This window comes from Ziziphus jujuba, chromosome 6, assembly GCF_031755915.1.
Source record: "Ziziphus jujuba cultivar Dongzao chromosome 6, ASM3175591v1".
NCBI classification, from domain to species: Eukaryota; Viridiplantae; Streptophyta; class Magnoliopsida; order Rosales; family Rhamnaceae; genus Ziziphus; species Ziziphus jujuba.
This window is the reverse complement of record NC_083384.1, coordinates 32118091-32138008: the sequence shown is the minus strand read 5'-3', so window position 1 is coordinate 32138008 and position 19918 is coordinate 32118091. Positions and strand designations below refer to the sequence as shown.

General features: G+C 33.6%; 1 protein-coding gene across 1 annotated transcript; it reads right to left on the bottom strand.

Annotated features, from left to right (window-relative positions):
• Positions 1-976: 976 nt before the first annotated feature.
• Positions 977-19407, bottom strand: LOC107435913 (uncharacterized). Its single transcript, XM_048463751.2, has 27 exons — positions 18960-19407; positions 18782-18880; positions 18535-18695; positions 18164-18422; positions 17998-18071; positions 17803-17872; positions 17313-17669; positions 16266-16345; positions 16102-16153; positions 15873-16026; positions 15683-15770; positions 14809-14911; positions 14592-14682; positions 13230-13327; positions 10747-10923; positions 8345-8596; positions 7192-7287; positions 6981-7075; positions 6837-6900; positions 6660-6747; positions 6487-6560; positions 4746-5012; positions 4526-4599; positions 3584-3690; positions 3216-3334; positions 2076-2153; positions 977-1373 (listed from the first exon to the last, which is right to left on the bottom strand). Exons 1-27 carry the CDS (start codon positions 19206-19208, stop codon positions 1161-1163), a joined length of 3639 nt encoding a protein of 1212 aa, XP_048319708.2. The 5' UTR covers positions 19209-19407; the 3' UTR covers positions 977-1160.
• Between the last annotated feature and the right edge of the window lie 511 nt (positions 19408-19918).

The window sequence follows — 19918 nt, the reverse complement described above, 5'->3', positions numbered from 1 at the left end:
AAAGAATCAAAAATCAATTTCGCCTCTTGTACACGTTCCATATTTCAAGCTCTCCAGTTATCCAAATTTTAACTTGTTCTTCTGTAGTTTCAACACTTTTATTGATTGAATTTTCTTTATAAAATCCTTTTAATGTTAAAGCAAAAATAGAATCCAAAAAAAAAAAAAAAAAAAATTCTCTAGCACATTATTTTATTTTCTTTTCCTATGAATTTCTAATAATTTGAACATGGCACCTCATTGACACTTACAAACATTGATTATTGACAAATAATAAAAAAAAAAATCAAAAACATAAAACATATTCCATAACCAATGATTTTTTTATTATTATTATTATTTTTTTTTGGGTTAAAAACCATAAATTGGACAACCCTTAATGAACTTAATAATACTGGCACAACGACAACACACGAGACTACCAACCCCCATATTCACCCACCAGATTCTCAACCTCCATGTACGTCATAGAACCTAATTTGCTAAAATATTGCTTCTGCATGCTCTTTTCCTTTATGGTTCACAACAAAAGAAAAGATTGAAATTACCCCAAAAAAAAAAAAAGATTGTTCCTTTTATTTGGTTTTCTCGATCAATTCATATTTCAGAGAGAGAGAGAGAGAGAGAGGAGTTTTTTGTGCTTGTAGACCAATCCTGTAAGTACTGAGAACCGCATAGGATACCCATTAGTCGGTTAAATCCTTGTCAGTTAATAAAGACTGTTAGCGAATCAACTGTTAGAGCACTTCTTTTTTTTTTTTTTTTTTTTTTGGCTAAATGTCAGAGCGGAGTACTATTCAAGTATCATGTCATCATTTTTATTTTCTTTGAAACGGTGAGGTCATTCTAGACCTAGAGAGTCCAAAACTATCTATTCAAAAAACAAAAAAAAAAAACAAAAAAAATAGTCCAAAAATATCTTTTATGAAAAAGATTAGATAAAAAGAAAAGTAGAAAAACTATATACGTTAGGACATCTTCAAACATTTTTCTTTCTCAAATATATGTATATATATATATATATATGTTAGCACTCTACAGTACACATAATAGACAGATAACTACTTGAATACCAAACAAGGTTTTTTTGGCACCAAACTCCAAAATCCGTACAATACCATTGTCTACAAACACCACAAACATTGCTACCAAACGTGATTTCAATTTATGCTCTTCTCCAACTTCTCAAACTTACGGGTAATTGCATCATGCTTTCTGCCTTTGTACACTTCAATTAACGACCGAATTGCTTTACATATCATCTCTCTCTTCTCGTTCCTAGTAGATCCATTACTTTCAACTTCTGTTTTAGTACTTGTTGTCACTAGCGACAAGCTTAGCACCTTCAACCACTCCTCGAGAACTGAGGCTTTCTACACAAGGAACAGAGAATGACGTAGGCAAGTTAAACATCCTATTTTTATGCTATTCAGATCGGCCAGGAAACGGAGAAATGAACAATATTTCACAAGCACAAAAAAACAGAAAATAAAACATTAAAAAACAGCTGGCTAGACCAACATGGCAAATCCTACGAAAGACTTGAGGATCCAGCAAGGTCACAACAGTGCCATTCACGTACATATGCAACCAGACCCTTCTTTGGTTCCCTCCCCAACTAAATTTTTAGCTATACTTGTTCCTTTTTACAACCCAAATTTCTATTTACTTTAGATTGTTTTACAGACACATTTCCCAGAAAACATGGAGAACAAGGAAAAGCATATTTCTAGAGGGAAAAAAAATTGTAACTCGTAAAATTTTAGAGAAATAAAAGATTCATGAAATTGCAAAACCAGGAATAAAATCCCCAAGTTTTGAGGTCTAAGACAGTATGGAAGTGCTAAATTTCTCTTTTCCAATCTTTTTATATAAAGAAGATTGTGAGTTATAAAACATCCAGAAAACGAGGCAAATAACTAAGCCATTCAAATTATTACCCAATAAATAAATAAGCCATTCGTATATATTTTTCAGAAACTTATTCTCCGATCAAGTGGAAGTTCCCATGAACAGTTGATTAACTAACTTATTGTAAATATTCATATTTAGTATTGGCTATAATAAATACTTACTTTGACAAGAAAATCTTTCAGAGGATCATGATCACTGCTGGATGCAAGGCTAAGAACGTGCAACATGGTTGAGGTTACCTGAATGTCACATGAGATAGAATTACCTAATATTCAGAGAGCTAGAGAGAGAGAGAGAGAGAGAGAGAGAGCTAGAGAGAGAAAGCGCTAGAATCATCCAAAAATATAAAGAAACCAGCATAAACATAAAGAGTGCATTTTACGAATCTTAATCATGTATCTTGATCCTACTAGAACTTATTAATCAAGATCATATTGGAGCATAGAACTAAAGTTAATACTTTTTTACATCCATATTACATGTCTGCCAAAAATGAAGAAAATTGATTTTATATAAAAATTTGAGCCAGAGAAAAGTTTAGAATTCAGGCAAATGAAATTCGTTATTTATTATTTTGATAAGAAATCCATCAATATAATGGGCTTGTTATAAACAGGAACAAGTATCAGCAGATACATATAAAAAAAAGCGTATTCATCTTGATAATTACACCAATCTAAATTTTTTAATAATAAAAAAGTGAAAAACAATAAATTAGTTCCCAACTTGACATTCTTCAAAATACTTGGTGAAAAAAACCCAAAAAACAAAACAAAACAAAACAAAAACCTGATGAATATGAATATAAAAAAGATGTAGGCAGAAATGCTGAATTACATTCTGATAATATTCTATCCAGTACATGATAATATATAAGCATACAGCTAAGAGGATAGGAAACCATACAGATTAAAGTATACAGCTCCAGAATAGGAAATAAGTAGGAAACAATTCTAGTCAAACAGAAAACAAATACCAAGGAGCATCAGCCAAGATTGGAAATTAAATCTCCACACGTAATCACTTCTATCTTATTGGCTAGTGATTTGTTACAAAATGTAACGACATCTGTCCATATAGTTCCAAGTCCAATTGTTTCAAGTTAAAAGCAAGAAATGCAAGAAGTTATCTCCACACATCAGCTCTCTCCGATGTTGACATTTTTCTTTCAATTTAATATTATACATAATAAGTATTTCAACAATTTTAGTTGCCACTTAACTGTCTAATTAAATAGCAAAATCCCAAGTAACATGAATCTACAGAATGTTCAATGATAAAAACTACTAAAATTTTTTTACCTGCTTCTCAAGCGCAACCCTATATTTAAAACTTGATGGTGCCGAAATCTGGTCTGAGCCTAGATTCTCAATTATATGCTCCAGACCCTGAACAATATCGGAGAAGGATTTTCCATAATCTACAATGATGAAAGGTAGAGAAGATTAGCTTGCCTTCTTATGAGAAATAATGCCAACTTTTTTTTTATTCTTCTAAAAAATATCAGGCTTTCATCAAGATGAATTTAGATGCCAACCCAATGTATCATCAGACAACAGTCAAATATTGTAACTTTTGAGAATGCAGAGCGATTATGTTGGGTTTCCAAGGCAAACAGAACCATGTATTCAACCGGATATAGAAAGGAGCAAATTGTACTACCACTCACCAAGTACTGATGCTGGCACAGCCAAAGCCACAGCAGCTTGTATCCTGATCTTGAAGTTGGAAGAATCACGTAAAAGCAGTAAAAGAATACTAAAAACAGATGGAGCCCTGCCAAAAGAAAAGTATGCACATGCTTACATTCTCTAATGGTACTTCCATACTTAGAAGAATCAATATGTATATATATATGTATACTAAAGAGAGAAAAAAAAAAATATATATATATATACATATATATATATATATATAAACAAATATATACATATGTATTTGGTAATGTTACAAAAAACGTCTGTCTCACTCCATAATTTGTGCACCTAAAAATTTACACACGTATCCTTAAAAAGACAGGCATGTATGCATGTAAATTTATTCAGCGCCCATAGACAACCATGTTTTATAGAAAAAATCCTTTATGTATTATATGAATGATACAATCATCGATATCACAATTTATCATGAAATGTAGGCCATCCAAAATAGAATTGGGAATCCCAATTTAAGGCAACCACATGGAGGGTGAGAAGCACATAAAAATAAAAAAATAAAAAATAAAAAGATAAACAGACAATTGAGACTCGGGAAGTTTTCAGCAGATAAGATCAAATGTTAGTGAAGAAAGAAGTGATGATTAGGTTCAGATCAAGGAACGTAGTTACAAATAAAAAGGTGACATTAAAGACAAGGAAAAAACCATTTATTGTTTGTCGTATTTATACATTATTGGGTTGGATCCAAACATAAAAACAGAAATACTATCTATTACATAAACATTTTGGAGAACTACACAACCATGTACTATAACAGAAATAAATTTTCATTGGCCATACAGTTTCCATCAGTTTGGCAGCATACATCAAAATGCTGAAAATAAATTAAAATTAAATAGACAAACAAGTGGCAATTTAATCATACAAGCATATAAGATTTGCAAATATCGTACCAATCCATATCTTGCAGTCTTAATGTCTCATTTAGAAATAGGTTGCTCAGTGCATGACAGACATTCCATTGCACCTGTCAACATCTCAATTAAACTGATGACAAAGCACAAAAAAATATAATGATAATAATACTAATAACAACAACAGCAAGGAAGCATGAACTACTCATTTTTCTAATTAAAATTATTTCTTTAGAATTTAAGATTAGGAGTATTATACCTTAACATTTCCTGTTGTAACACAGGAGATAAATGCCCGCACTGTTTTGTCAAGCCAACATGCATCACCCAAAGAAGATGGATGATGAAAATTTGATGCATATACATGTCTGCCTTTCCAATCACCAGTTGATGGAAACTCCCCAATGCTTTTTTTCTTTAGAGATAAGCCAGTATCATCCAGCATCGTGTCATCAATACCGGATGGAGTTGTAAATTTCATAAATCTTGAAAGATTCCCAAGTGCTCTCACAGCATTTGATTTTATCTAATGATAACAAAAAGGAAGTGACTTTCAAAGTTGAGTTTATAATCACTTTAGGAAACACAAGAAAATTCTTTCCAACTTAGTGCTCATTAGGGAGTGATTCTAAAATGGTTAAAAGCACTCCCAAAAAGATAAAAAGTGCTTCAAAAAGTGTTTGGCAACAAAATATGAAATCAATTTCTAGTGATTTTGTTTTTGGAAAATCACCAATTTATTGATTCTAGAAGAAGCACCAGTTGTGTGATTTTTCAAAAATCACTTCAAGTGATTCCTAAGAATCACTCCCAGATGGGCCCTTATAGTATCTTTTGGTGACCAAAACTTAAAAACAACCAACCTGATGAAGACACCTCAACTAAAGAGAAGAATGATACTAGAGGAAATGGAGATGCTACTGGTAACAATAAGATGTTCTGATAATGGATCATATAAGAATAAGGTGATCTGAAATCAAATTGAGATGCATCCACTGTTTATATGTGTTTATTGCCGACTGTTGATCATGCCAAAGCAAGTTTTCAGGATGCAAAATCAGAAATCAAAATTAGACACTTGAACTATGCCTAAACTGTGTCCTCTATACCATAAAATATTTCTATCTCATCTCTCCTACACTAAGAAAATCAAACATGGATCGATGTCCATCCAAGCAAAATACTAACTCGTCAGCCTCTCTTTTTTCAGAACTTCCCTTATGTTTTTAAGGTTAAACTCATATAAGACAGTTTAAAAATGAGAGTTAACTGAGATTTAGAAAAGAAAAGAAAAGGATACTCTATCACCACGTAATAGGATACTTTTATTGGCCCTCAAACAAACATTAGCAATGACATCCAAGTGTAAATATTCCATGTACTTCCTGGATTACTTTTCTGTTCTCACAAATCCAGTCAATGTAGCATTATCTCCTTAATATTGTTGTACTTTTATCTGATTTCTAGCTTATAAGTTACATCATACTTGCCATCTCTGTAGTCCTGCTTGACATGCAACTTCTTGGCAATGAGCCTCATATTTGCATTCAACCATACAAACCGAGAATATTTTCTCCTCATATACAGGTAATTGCACTCAATTTCTTCACTTGGTTAGGTCCGCCATGCAATACCAAAAAGTAGGGGAGATACAAAATTAAGGTTTTCAAAGCCTGTACTATTAGTTAATACTAAAACCAAATTCAATTTCAACAAGAAATTTACACATGCAGTCCAAAAATAGGAAGATATGACAATTAGAAAAGCAACATTTTTTATTAAAAAAATCAGGATTGTTTCTCTGTTCTTATTGATTGTCCAGTGCAGTGGTAATAAAAAGCTTCCCCAGCTAACCAAACCAAATTCAAGCATTGTGAGGGAGAAAAGGGGGAAGGAATCCTCCATTATAATCCAAGAGAATTAGGTATGAAGTAAAAGGAGCAAATAGGACAAAAGGAAAACAGCAATTAATCAACAATATAGCCAATAAAGATGTTTACCTTGTCTCCATCCTTCGATAGGCGCAAAGCACACTCGGCTAATAATGTCACTGACCGAGAGGCTGCATTATACTCTACACAAAAGTATTGGTATCACCAACAATTTGAAAAATATGTTTTAATTTAATAAATTCAAACCAAAAAATAACATCCTCTTCTAACTATCAGCTCACCACTAGACCCTTTCAACGCCAAATAATTAATACAATGATGGATAGAGTCGCATATGTTTGCCAAAGCCCATGAAGCAGTTATGCGCACCTGGAATAAATTACTTATAGGCAACAAGAAGAAGATTGAAAAATAAAATAAAATTGTGTACGCAAGACAGAAAAACTAAAAAGAAATACCGAGACTGAGGGGTCACTTGTGTTAATATCCACTGCATGGATGAACTTGTCAACGATCTCTGCACTATATGGTTTAAGATTTGAGTAAATTTTCTGTCCAAGATTTCAGCATAAATTTAAAGCATTCAATGAATTCTGAATCACCTCTTACAAACTTCAGGAAAACATGAAATGACTCCAATGGCTCGACAAGAAGCTGACTTAACTGAAGGAACCTCATCGTATTCAGCAGCATAGATCTACAAATGTTTTATAAGGCATAAACTAATCTATTAAAACAATAGAACTTTTAGTGCTATGCACCAAAACAAAATAAGTCAAACTGAGAACCAGTACAGGTTACAGCAAAACTTACCAAAGAAGAAATAATGAACTCCTGTTTCTCCTTCATCAGACAGAAGAATACAGAGGAAGTGATACCCGCAAAACATGTAAATGATGCAGCTCTCACCTTATAGGAAAAGGGCGTGATGTTCAGATAGAAATATATTGGAACAACAAGAAATCAGCTAGATTTTAGGTAATTTTGAATAAATTGAGGATGATCAGATCTCTATTATCGGGCTATAATGGAGTTGTCTAAAGGGAGTTCTAGTTGGCCAATCATAACTAAATAGCCTACTATACAATATGAAAAGTTGTGATGCATCTAAAATTTGTTGGCACTTCACATTATGGTGAATTGAGGGATCAATCACTGGCCAACCATTGATCTGTAACTATCAAAATAGATAGTTCCAGATAAAGGCAACACATATTCTATCGAGTTTGTATAAAGACTTCACATTGCATGTAAATAAAAATATCATTTGAGATTTGTCCTAGTGGTGTACGGTACCATTCACATAAATATCATTTTTCATCATCACTATATCAGTTGCTTTCTATATTCAAGCAACTAGAACTAATTGTAAAGTTATAGGTGTTCCTTTATGCATGGCATCTATGGAATTACACAACAAACCTGCATAAATGATGATGAGTTTAGATACTTGAATAGTTTATTCTCGTTGCTGAGTAGTAGTTATATAGCTATAGGTATTCATATATGCATGGGATATCATAAATTCACAATAATACCATATAAAATTATACTTATAAATCATATTGATGTTTTAGAGCTCTAGACATTTAAGTGATATTCAATAAAGTCGGTCATTCTAATGCTACCATTTAATTATATCCCTTTTATGTTGAAGGACCTAATCCTGACAGGAAAAGTTAGCATCCAAAGTTAATTTAAATGTACAAGCATTATGTTATTCAGAACATAGAAATTTTAATAATGGATACGAGTATAGTATGATCTTCTGCTCCATCTAAAACTTGCTTTGCATCACAATTAAGCTACAAACATATAGACCTCCTTCACCAACTTTCTTGACACACACACCTAGATAAATAGAAAAAGTTCAAAAATAGCTAGCAATAAATGTAATTATTAGGTTATCTTTTTATTCTTTTATAATCAGTTATACCAATAAAACTTAACGCATCAGTTAACCAACCATTGCTGAAGTATGTTGCAGAACCAAAGGCATATGTTTCTCAATTGCCTCACACCACTGCAAAATTCCTGACTCACATGAATTATATTCATCTTTAACATCTTCCAAGCTATCCAGTTCATACAATGGAGCTGATGAAACTTTCTTCATCCTTATACAATCAGAAGTAAATGGAGTGTACAGTAATTTATCATCTGGATGATCCTCAGTTCCTTTAAATCCAGATAATGCCCGAAGGCATTCGTCCAGGACCTGATATAAGATAAAATTAAGACAGTAATTAAATTAAACCAACAAAAAGGTCAGCATGTCACAGAGCGAAAGAGTGAAGGAGGGTGAGAGATCTTGCAAGTGTGTGTCTGTGTCTGTTTCCATCTATGTTGCCTATGTCAGGTTTCAAAAACACCACACAATCATATTCAAGAGAATACTTCGAAGAGTGATTACCATTTTTTTTAGCATAGTTAAAATGAGAATCATATTTCTGGAACTGGACATTGTATGTATTTCCGAAGATCATCTAAATGCCAATTGAACAAATTTAACCACGCAATAAAGGGAGAATGTGAGGATACAATTATTGTGTAAAAGATATAAACAAACATTCCAAAGCATAAAGATATTTTCTGGAACCTTAAAGCAACAGTGAGAAGGGAGCTGAAGCAAATTTCTGAAGTATGGCATTTGAATCTATCAACAAGCCTACACTTCATATACCCTTTCTTTTTCCTTTTTTTTTTGTTCAAGCTCTCACTCTCCAATTAACAATAACTAAATGCAACAGCCATGGAAGTGAACAGTACATGATTTTTGGAAGTGAACAGTACATGATTATTCAATAATCACTCAGGCCCTTGACCATATTTATATAATGAATAATGACTGTGCTCCCATATATTTGTAATCTTTATATTATTGACGGCATTGTAAATGTCAACAAGATTGTACAGTGCATGGTTGTCAACATCTGTATCGTATCATGTATCATTTTGTCTAAAACGTGTATTGTGTATCGTAACATATCGTGTAAGATATGCTCATATAATTTTATATATATATATATATATACTTACTATTCCACATATATCTATCATAAGATGAAAAACATAGTAAATATATGTCTCCATTGTTCCACAAAATCTTTCATGAAGATGAAAAACAGAGTGAAAAGAAAAAAAGAAAAAAAGAAAAAAAGAAAAAAAAAAAAGTTAGTGGAGATGTGATAGTATAGTCATAGAACTGTTAGTATAAATGTTTATAATAAATAATAATTGTAATTGGGGATAAAAAAGGATACATTAAGAGGAATACTATGCAGTTTAAATTATTGTCTTTATTTGCTATTTTAGAAAATAGAAATATGTTATACAGTGACCCACTATAACAGACTTCTATGCACACCAATTGCAAGTGGAGAACAGGCATATCTCAGACTCCTATTGCAACACAAACTGCAAACAGAAAACATTTATATCAACTGAATAAAAGAAAAACACACAAATACGAAGTCAAAGCGTTGTTTCTTTTCCTAAGACTTTTTTTTTCTTTTTTTTTTTATTTATTCTTCCTTGGCAAAGATGAGCTGCTTTCTTTCTCTGAAAATTTTTCATTTTTTTTTATTGTGTGCATATCAGTGAATCGATGTATCAGAAGTATTGGTTGATACGTTTTTTTGTATCGGTGGATACAATGAAATTCTTAACACACCTAACAGTACGTATCAAAATACTATTGAGATGACATTCTCATACATTACGTATCATGTATTGTACGATACAACCATGGTACAGTGTCAGACAATAATAAAAGAAGCAGGAGCTTAAAGGTTAAAATATAGGAAGTGGCAAATATAATTAATGCATTTATATATATGAAGCTTTTAAAGTACTTCAACCACCACACAAGCAAATTGCAGTCGCAAACACAAGAAACTAAATATGATGATGAGGTACAGAATAACCAAAAGGGATTACAGTTGTTGACTTCAAGTTAAACAGACAAAAAACTTATAAGTTTAAAAGGCAGAACAACTACTTGCATTAATGCACCATCAATCTCTAGTTCATGACACAGAAAGATGCATTTTAACATAAGGCAAAGAAGGTTGGTGAACTCTCCATCAACCTACAGTGTCCTCCATTGGTGTCTTTCTCTGTACCCACCAATTTCGAGTCACCGGAAAGGTCTTTAGAAAGAAACGATGACTTCAAAATGGTAATTCAAAGAACCAACACATATGATTTAGAATTGTGGAACTAATAATAAAATGATATGATGTACTACCACACTTGAACACTTCATCTCACTTTCAGATGCAAGCAAAAACATCTTACACAAAATAGATTATAAAAATTTACTTTTCCACAGCAAGAAGAACTAAAAGAAGGATAACAATATTTTACCTTTATACCAGCTGTAATGAGTTTTTCTCCAATAAGTCCCACAGTGTTTTCCATATGCCCCTTCTGAGGTCTGGTAAGAACTTCAGGAGTTCTCATAAGACCATAAACTATGCTTGAAACATTTTCCCAACAGGAAAACATTATGCTTGGGTAATTATGTGACATAGCTCTGAGTGCCTGCACAAAAAAATGCATAAAAATTGTCTTAGGGATATAAAAGCGTCTAAAAATCAACAAAACCATTTAAGTGCAAAATTAGGTTGGCAACTTTCTAGAAAGGTTTTGCTTAGCCTATCTTGTTTTCAAAAACTCACAAAGATAGACTACAAGGAACATTAGGGAAACTTGGAAAAGGCTAAGACAATCAAGAAGCCCCATAGAAGGCCCTTTAAAATAGGGTTGGCCCAAGATCATGTAGGAAAGAATGTGTAGCAAACAGGAACTAAATTTGCAGAGGTGCAGGTCAACATGGTCAATCAGGCCTACCCTGGTTGACCTGCAGTTAGATACAATAGTTATTTTTTCCGCGAAAAAAAAAAAAAAAAAAAAAAAAAACCATTGCGCAGATATGAAGCATAGGGGATTAAAAATACACCCGCATCTGAAAGGCTCCTAACTCTTCTTCCCTCTCTCACAAGTTTTCTCTAAGTGTTTTTATAATGCTTCTTTCAAGAACATCCCAAACCCTAGCTTCAAAACTGAAAAAGTGATATTTCGTTAGTGTTCTTGCTAACAAATTCAAGTTGAGCTTTGGACTCGTAAATCTGTAAACCTTGAAGAAATCCTGTGGATTTTGATTGGCATATGCAATTTAAGCGAAGGAATTCTGAGGACTTGTTCCTTCATCTACTTTTTTCCATCTGGAATGCCCCTCAACCCTTCGACTTCCAGATGAACGATCTTCGAGACTTTTGATCTATCATTGGCTCAAGTGTGCCAATCCTCCCAGCATGATTTCCTTCAATTTCTATATCATCATCTCCTACCATCATAACCTATCTCATGACTTTTGATCTACCATCCTCCATGATTCCACCATCTTTACTTTTTTCTATTCAACCAACCATAAAATTGTCTTTCTGATGGACCATACAAAGACTAGAGATTGGTTTCAACGCCTTCAAACAAGATTCTTGCAGGAATAAAAACCATCAAAGAGCGTCTAACTTTAATCCTTAGCCATTGCAAGATTACTCTGTTTTTTTTTTTATATTTCTAGCTACTTCCAAAAGGCCTCCACAACTCTCTCCAATACTTTTCAAGGTTTTGATTGACCATAAATTTAAAGGCAAACCTCCTAAAGCAGTCCAACTATTAAGATATTTAATCTTTACATCAATAATATGTAATATACACTTTCATCTTTCCACCATGACTAAAAAAGCACCAGAAAAGTGTTTGCCATTGGAGTTAGACTAAACATTTCTTGCTCCTTCAGACTCTTTGCACCACCATAAAGCTTGATCAAGCTGAAAAGATAACAGAGTGCTTCACTCTTTTACCAATTTCCTCACACCCATCTGAATATTATTCCATGAGTCACCTCTCATATCTCTCATGACTACTAATACAGCTGTTCAACCATTCCTTGACATACCCCTGACTGAGTGTTGATTTTCCTTCTCATACTTTCTTTCCATCTGAACCTCTTGAATATCTGATCTGTTGTTCTTGTAATCTGCATATTGATTCTTATGAATAAACCCTTTATTTTCTTCCATATTCTTTGTTGTTCGAGTCTGCCTTTCTACAACAATTTTATTCTGATCTGATTCTTTTACTTTCAATGCTCAGTACTTCCCCCGCCCGTGTGCTAAAAACCCCAAGGCACCTCTTTCTTGGAAATTTAAAGCAAGCATAATCTCTGAGATCCTATCCGATCTCTTCTCTTATCTCTATTCTGAATTATAATATCTACATGCACTATGAGTCAGCCACAAACTATTTCAACAAAACCTTAACATAACTAATCATAGTTCAGTAACACAAGCAGCAGCTTTAGGACACACCATTTGCACCTGTTTCATTTCACACGGACTGATAGCTCTTGTAACTCAACCTACTCGAAATGTATCCAAACAATAATAAATTGTAAACAGTGAGTCCATCACACTTAGGTTCTAAATGAAGAATTTTTCCATCTTGCTGATCTTATCTCATAAATAGAAAAAAACCTTTTTTCTGCACCAAGCACTCTAAATAAAGCACACAAACAGCTTTACTAAGATGGAAACACATCGACAGTATCACGAGGACCTCAAAGCACACTCAGGAACAAATGATTTTATAGCAAAAGCCAAATGCAGAAAATAAGAAAGCCAAGTAAGAGGCAAGAAAAACATTTAGGAGTTTTAAAAATGAAACTAAATCCAAAGAATATAGAACAAGATTACAAGAACGCAACAAGCGATGACATAAATGCAAATAATTGAAGTGAAACTTTATTAGTGAAATCAACTAAATTTTAGCTCCCACAATCATACCTGAAGAGCCTCAAAGCATACTGCAGGGTTGTATACTTGTTCAGCGTACTTAAACAAAGTAAAAGGAACACCCGACTTCTTTTCGGTCTCAAGAACACCTGGAAAAATGCATCAAACCAGTTTCCTCCTTCAACTAGATGAAAAACAATATTAAAAAAATGGTTACATATCCAAACAAGAAAATCATGCAAAGAAACATCCAGCCACCACTAGTTCAATACTTAATATAACTCAACCTAACCTATTCAACCTAGTCTTTGACCTTCAAAATCTTCATTTTTGAAGTAAGTTTTCATCTCTTTTGACTTGATCACCATATCTTCAATCCTCTTGAGGTCTAAAATATGCACCTAAAACCTTAGTTTTTTGAAAAAAAAGAGACTCACCCCACCTAGGTTTTCTAAGGACAACCTAAAACCTTGCCTATTCTATGTTTTTGTATGCTATAACATCCAATACTACACTAAACTAGGTTTGACAGACTTAACTAACTCAATCTATTCAACCTAATCTAGAAGCTCTTTAAGAAATGCAAGTTTCCATGTCTTCAAACTTCTAGAAGTCTTCAATATGCACCAAAATTAACCATTTTCAGAACGCTACAAAACCTACACAAACCTAGGTTTTTTTAGGACAATCTAAAACCTTAAGCACATTCTATGTTTTTCTATGCTATAACATCCAATACCATCCAGTCTATCCTAAACTAGGTTTGATGGATCAACTAACTCAATTTAACCTATTCAACCTAGACTTCAAGCTGTTAAAAAAATAAAATAAAATAAACATCTTCATGTCTTCAATCTTTTCGAGGCTTTAACATGCACACAAATGAACCTTCGTTATATGGAAAACTTAACCAACTCAATCTAACTTAGTCATCCTAGTTATCAACCTCTTCAAAGAAAGCAAGACTTCATGTCTTCAATCTTCTTCAGGTCTTCAACATGCACTTTATCGAGCACAAATGGATTTTTCCAGATCTAGTTAATGTTTCTTCAAACGATTCAATTCCTGAGATAAGCTTAATATGATGTGTCCACTGCCTTTCATGAAATAAAAGAAATAATTTTGTTCTGCACCACTCTTTATGGATGTAAATAAATAAAGTATCTAAAGAGTATGATTAATAGTGCGATCACATTTAATTTGTTTTACAGATTAAATACGTAGAAATAAAGATGCCCAACCACAAGAAAATATAACCTACTTTGTTGTACTACCAAAGGGGGGAAATAAAGGGTGTAAAACCAATCTGACATGCTGATAACCAGAATATAGAAATAATGTAGTGCAACAATTGCAACAATTACTTAGAAATATGATCACCCTTAAAACTTATGCTATGAGAACAAAGCTCACCTATAGATACATCTTTCTGGAGCATTTCTTTAATTTGGAGTGAGGAAGGCGAAGTAGTGAAAGCTACTGTTAAGCAACCAATTGAAGCGGCCTATTGATTGTCGTAAAATATTATATGGGCATCACAGGTAAGAAAAATCTAATAGGACTGACATTATATATGAATTTATATAAATAAAAAAAATAAAAAATAAATAAAAAAAACACAAATAACTACCAGCAAACCAGTCTGATCGCTTTTGAAAGGAAAACCTTCTTCAATCTTTTCTTGTAGACATGTAATAACAGTTGGCAATAGTTCTGTAGGCATTCTTGAATATCTGCAGAACATTACAAAATTACAAACAGCATTTTCTCAAAAGATGGAAGCAGAACAAACAAAAGCAGGAATATCCAGCATCAAAGTCCTGGACAGTCAATGAATAAGCCATCATTGAAAGCATACACTGGTGAACAAAAATATGTCATCACTGGCTTCCAATATCATTACATGCCAATTTGCAAACTGAGAGGTATCCACAAGAAGCCATTGATGCATCACTCATCAACTCGGACTAAAAAACAATTATTCTTTCAGAAAACAAAATCTAGGTTTATAGTGCCAGAATTTGTTTCAGAAACAAGAGATTGCAGTTTATTATGGGAAGTAGTATCTTCATTCACATTGGCATTAGAACAAAATTTACATTTATTAATTCAAGGGCATTTTGATATTAAATGCAAGTGTTGGAAAGGACTATTATCAGGAGTCATGGACCTTAACTTATTCATTATCATGTAGAGAGTTTGGAATAATATATACAATTGGAAACACATCCCGTCATGCATAAGGGTTACTTTGTTTTCTGGTTATTAAAGGAGCCTACAGCCACAAGTGAGGAGGAAGAGTCATAAGTATATGATCTGTTTGACTTAACAGATACTGTTGGATTCAGTTTCTAACAGTTAAAGCACTAAAACTGATTTTGACTTAACAATAACAAAATCAATGAAGTTGAGATTATGAGCAATATAAATAGCAACAAGAGATAGGAAACATATTCTAACATAGAAAGAATATAAAGAGATTCAGAAAAAGGGGAGATTCATACGGTGTAGTTGATATCAAAAGCATGAGAATCTTGAACAAGGATGCCAGCAATTTGCCATGAGTTTCGTGCCGAATTAAGTAAAGAATACCTACACAACACGCATCAGGAGAAAAGAAAACAAAACACACAGGAAAATAAACACATGTTCATTGAAACAGACAAAATGAATTGGTAGCAGTGCCTTTCAAACCTGTATGTAGCTGCATCAGTATATGTCCTAGGGAAATTGAAAGTGCTGTGAAAGATCCGCATTTAGAAGATTCTTTGTATTCTGCTACTTGCAGAAAAACAGAAGAAGGGCCATCCAACATGACAACCAAAGTTGAGGCAGATGCAATCCGTGCCTAGATACAACAATGAGTATTTGTTACATAGATATACTATTGAAGAAAAATCCTTTGACAGACAGCTAAAAATACCTTTAAATATGGATCGAATAATAAACACGTAAGTAAAGTAGCTTCGAATTTCCTGTAAATAAGCAGGTACCAAGACATCAGTGAAAAGTGAAAAATTTTAAGGAAACATAAGCAACGAAACAAAAACCAACTATCAGTCAAATGGACGAAACATCGTGCTTCACCTTGCTTGTAGCACATCACTGGTTGGTAAGAGCAGCATCCATTGGGTGGTAAACACTTTAGAATCAGCTTGACAAAGATCCTTCATGCCAAATTAAAAGGGCAAATTTGATTCTCAATAACCACCATATGAAATTCTCCACACGCAAAAAAGAAAACAAGAAACCGTTTAGGTTCTGAAGATTTTATTAAATTCAGAATATAACCTGTTGCTGGGACTTAATTTCACAGTCAAAATTTAACCAAACCTAGTACGACCCTCTTGTGTTTGCATACAACTGCAAGAAACTCAAGGCCTATAAGAAAATGGAAATAGAAGTCTTGTAATTTAAACATTCAAAAAGTTATGATAGTGTCAACCTTTCATAAGAAGTTAAGCTTGCTTAAGTACCAAAACTAAATATCAAAACCAACCTTAACTTTTTAAAAAAATTTTAAGATATACGCCATCAACCAAATCTGATTCTCTCCATGAGATTTTCATTGGTTGTGCATTCTAACGGTCCTAAACATCATTCTCTTTTCACTTTCCACAAAGCCCTTTAACTTATGCACTTTTGCATGGCATCTCAGAAATCTAACCATCAAACCAACCAACAGCTCAAAGAAAATAAAGATAAAACATAAAAGTATAACCCATAGTGCCTTATATATTATACCTAAGAATAAGATTGTCAGACCTAGATCATAGCCACTTCCCACAGAGCATGTCATGTATATTCAAGTGAAGCCCATGTCAAAAGCAATAGATGACCTTTTTTTTTTTTTTTTTTTAATTCTTCAAATTTATGTCTTCTGTGAAGTAGACGGCATACAATCACCTAGAAATAAGGTTTTTGCAGTTAAGTGATATTGAAGGGGAGGTTAAGTACTTCAAGGAAGGAAGATTATTCTTCAACATTGCATGTCTCCCCTATTGTGCAGCTTATTTTCAAATTACCATCAAACAAAACAGAAAGATGCAAACAAATAAATGAATAGACTTTTAATTTAATCAACTGAAACAATGAAAAGCAGATCAAGAACTACAAGAGAAAGTTGTAGATTACCTGTATGCAACCAATGGCAGCTATTCTAACCTTTGCTTTCTGGACAGCATCAGTGTCTTTTATTAACCCATCAGTGTCGCTGTACTCAGAGTCAGATGAAAGTGGAGATAAATCATGATCCAAGAGACTTTGAGAATTGCAAGCTCTAGACTGCTTCTTTTTTGAACTTTCTCTTCTGCGTAAATGTGGAGGCCTATATAGACCATGCTCTACTCTTTGAGGTTCTTCCAGCGGCGACTTAAGGCTCTTCAAACTATGTTCCTTTTCCTTCTGACTACTTGCTGGAAACGCAAGTTGTGGCCTACTAGTAATTCCATATGCAAAGAACAAGCGCAAAGCAGCCACAAAACCTGACACCTAAATATTAACAAATACATATATGTAAGCAGGTTTTGATAGATACAGAAACTGTTAAAAAGACAATTCTGCATATGCAACTCGATAAAATAAAAAAAAAATAAAAAAATCTTAAAGTCCAAAAAATACGTACATGGTCAGAAAGGGAATCTTTAGGATCTACAAGAACCAAATGCAGACAATGCAGAAGGGATGCATAAAACCTACAACGCACAAATCCCAACAATTATAAAGATTAAAAGTTTGATAACAAATTAGCTAAAACAAGCAAAGTCTTATTTTTCCCTCCTACTTTTCTTCTTCTAATACCAAATTGAAACTGGCCTACCGAGGCATATCATTCTCTTCCTCTTCCACGAGCACGCCCTCAGACGCCAACACATCCATCACTTTCCTCAAAACCTAGTTCACAATAAACTAGCCTTAGCATCAGACACATGAGTGTACACAAGCGTACCTACAATTTACGACAAAAGGGGAAAAGATATTTCCACCTCAACAGTTGACTTCCATACATCGGCAGGAAAGGATGATCCAGCTCTAGAGATAGCTTCACCAACCATTGAAAAAGCAACAGTCTGAACTTCCCACAAGTGGCTGTATTGCTGTACTCTTTTTCCAATTCGAGAAGAAGAGTTTTGGTTGCGGCGGATTAACTCCGAATGCGAGACTGCAATGATGCGCAGAAGGAATTTGACTAACAAAATATCGTCTGAAGGTGGAGCATTTCTGTGACACGACCTAACAAGTCGTCTAAAAATGGAATAGAACAGAGCAATAAAAAAAAAAAGGAAAAAAAAAAGAGTTAGGAATGACAGAAGAGAAGCGATACAAAATGTTGAAACTGTGAGAGAAAGGAGCGAACCCTAATGTGGACAAACATTGGACAAGAGGTGAAACATTGGGTGAATCAGCGGTAGGAGCTCTGCCGATGAAAAATTCCATCAAGTTTCCAAAAAAGCGGAGCATGAGTGTCCATGAAGATGAATTGAGTTGGAGAGGGACACTGCGACATACGTCGTGGATCTGCGAAAGAATGTGAAAATTCAATCAAAAGAATAGGAAAAAAAAATGAACAGAACAAAGAAGAAGAAGAAGAAGAAAGAGAATACCAAGCAGGATAAGTGAGTGAAGAAGGCAGGAGTTATATCTTGAGAAGAGTCACGGGTGGTTGTGACCAGTTCCATTAGAAACAACAAGTCCGACGTAACCTAATCGTAATATAACTCATGATTGAAGTATACCAAATCAAATTAAATTAAGAAAATAAGACGAACAAAAATAAAAAACCTCGTGAAGAGGAAGACGTGGAGCGGCAGAGAGAAAAGCGTGGGAGTGGGAGAAGATGAGTTGGTGGAGGAGTTGGGGAATAGGGGTGCGAAGAGGAGATGTAAGAGTTTCATCTCTCAGCGTGAGAAACCCCGTCCTCCACATCCTTACGTCATCCATAGACGAAGCCGACGCCCATGCCGATGCCGATGCCGATGCCGCCATCATTAGCTTACTTTCAGAATCATAAACACCACGGCGATTCCTCATCCATGTCCCCCTGCACTGCACTATCCACACGATCCCTCACCAACTACGCGTGTTTCCACTCCCAACGCTAAAATCTTATAATTCCTTTCGGCTCTCAGAATTCGCTTGGTTTGCTCTTTTCATCAAATTTGGGTCGGTCCCGTTTGTTTCTAAAATTTAAAATAATTTGAAGAAGCACATTATTTTCTTTGCCCCCACATTCTCATTTTGCCATTAAGCAGTGGCGGAGCCACCTTTAGGCATGGGGCCATGCCCGCTAGCTTTTTAAATTTTTTTTTATCTATTAGGTTTAAAAAGATTAAATTAAAATAATTAATTTGATTTATTTAAATGGATAACTGAAAATTCACTTAAATTATAAGTGTAAAAAAATAAAAACAATGTATTAGTACATATTTGCGGAGTTGAAGACAAATATCCATATCCAAATATGTGTCTTATTTGTTTCAATAATCCATGTAGCAATGAAATCCTAGTATAATCTAAATTTCAGATTTTATCAATTTAAATATTGAAATATATATACATATATACTAATTTATATTTGTAGTTTAATTATGTATTTAAATGACAAGTATTCAAAAACAAATCTATGTACATATATGGCTACTGTTACCTAGTTAATTAGTATTTTTTAGAATTTTTTTGCACTTCTTTAATTTGAATTTGTTTGTTTTTTATTTTATTTTTATTAGTTAAGTTTTTAAATT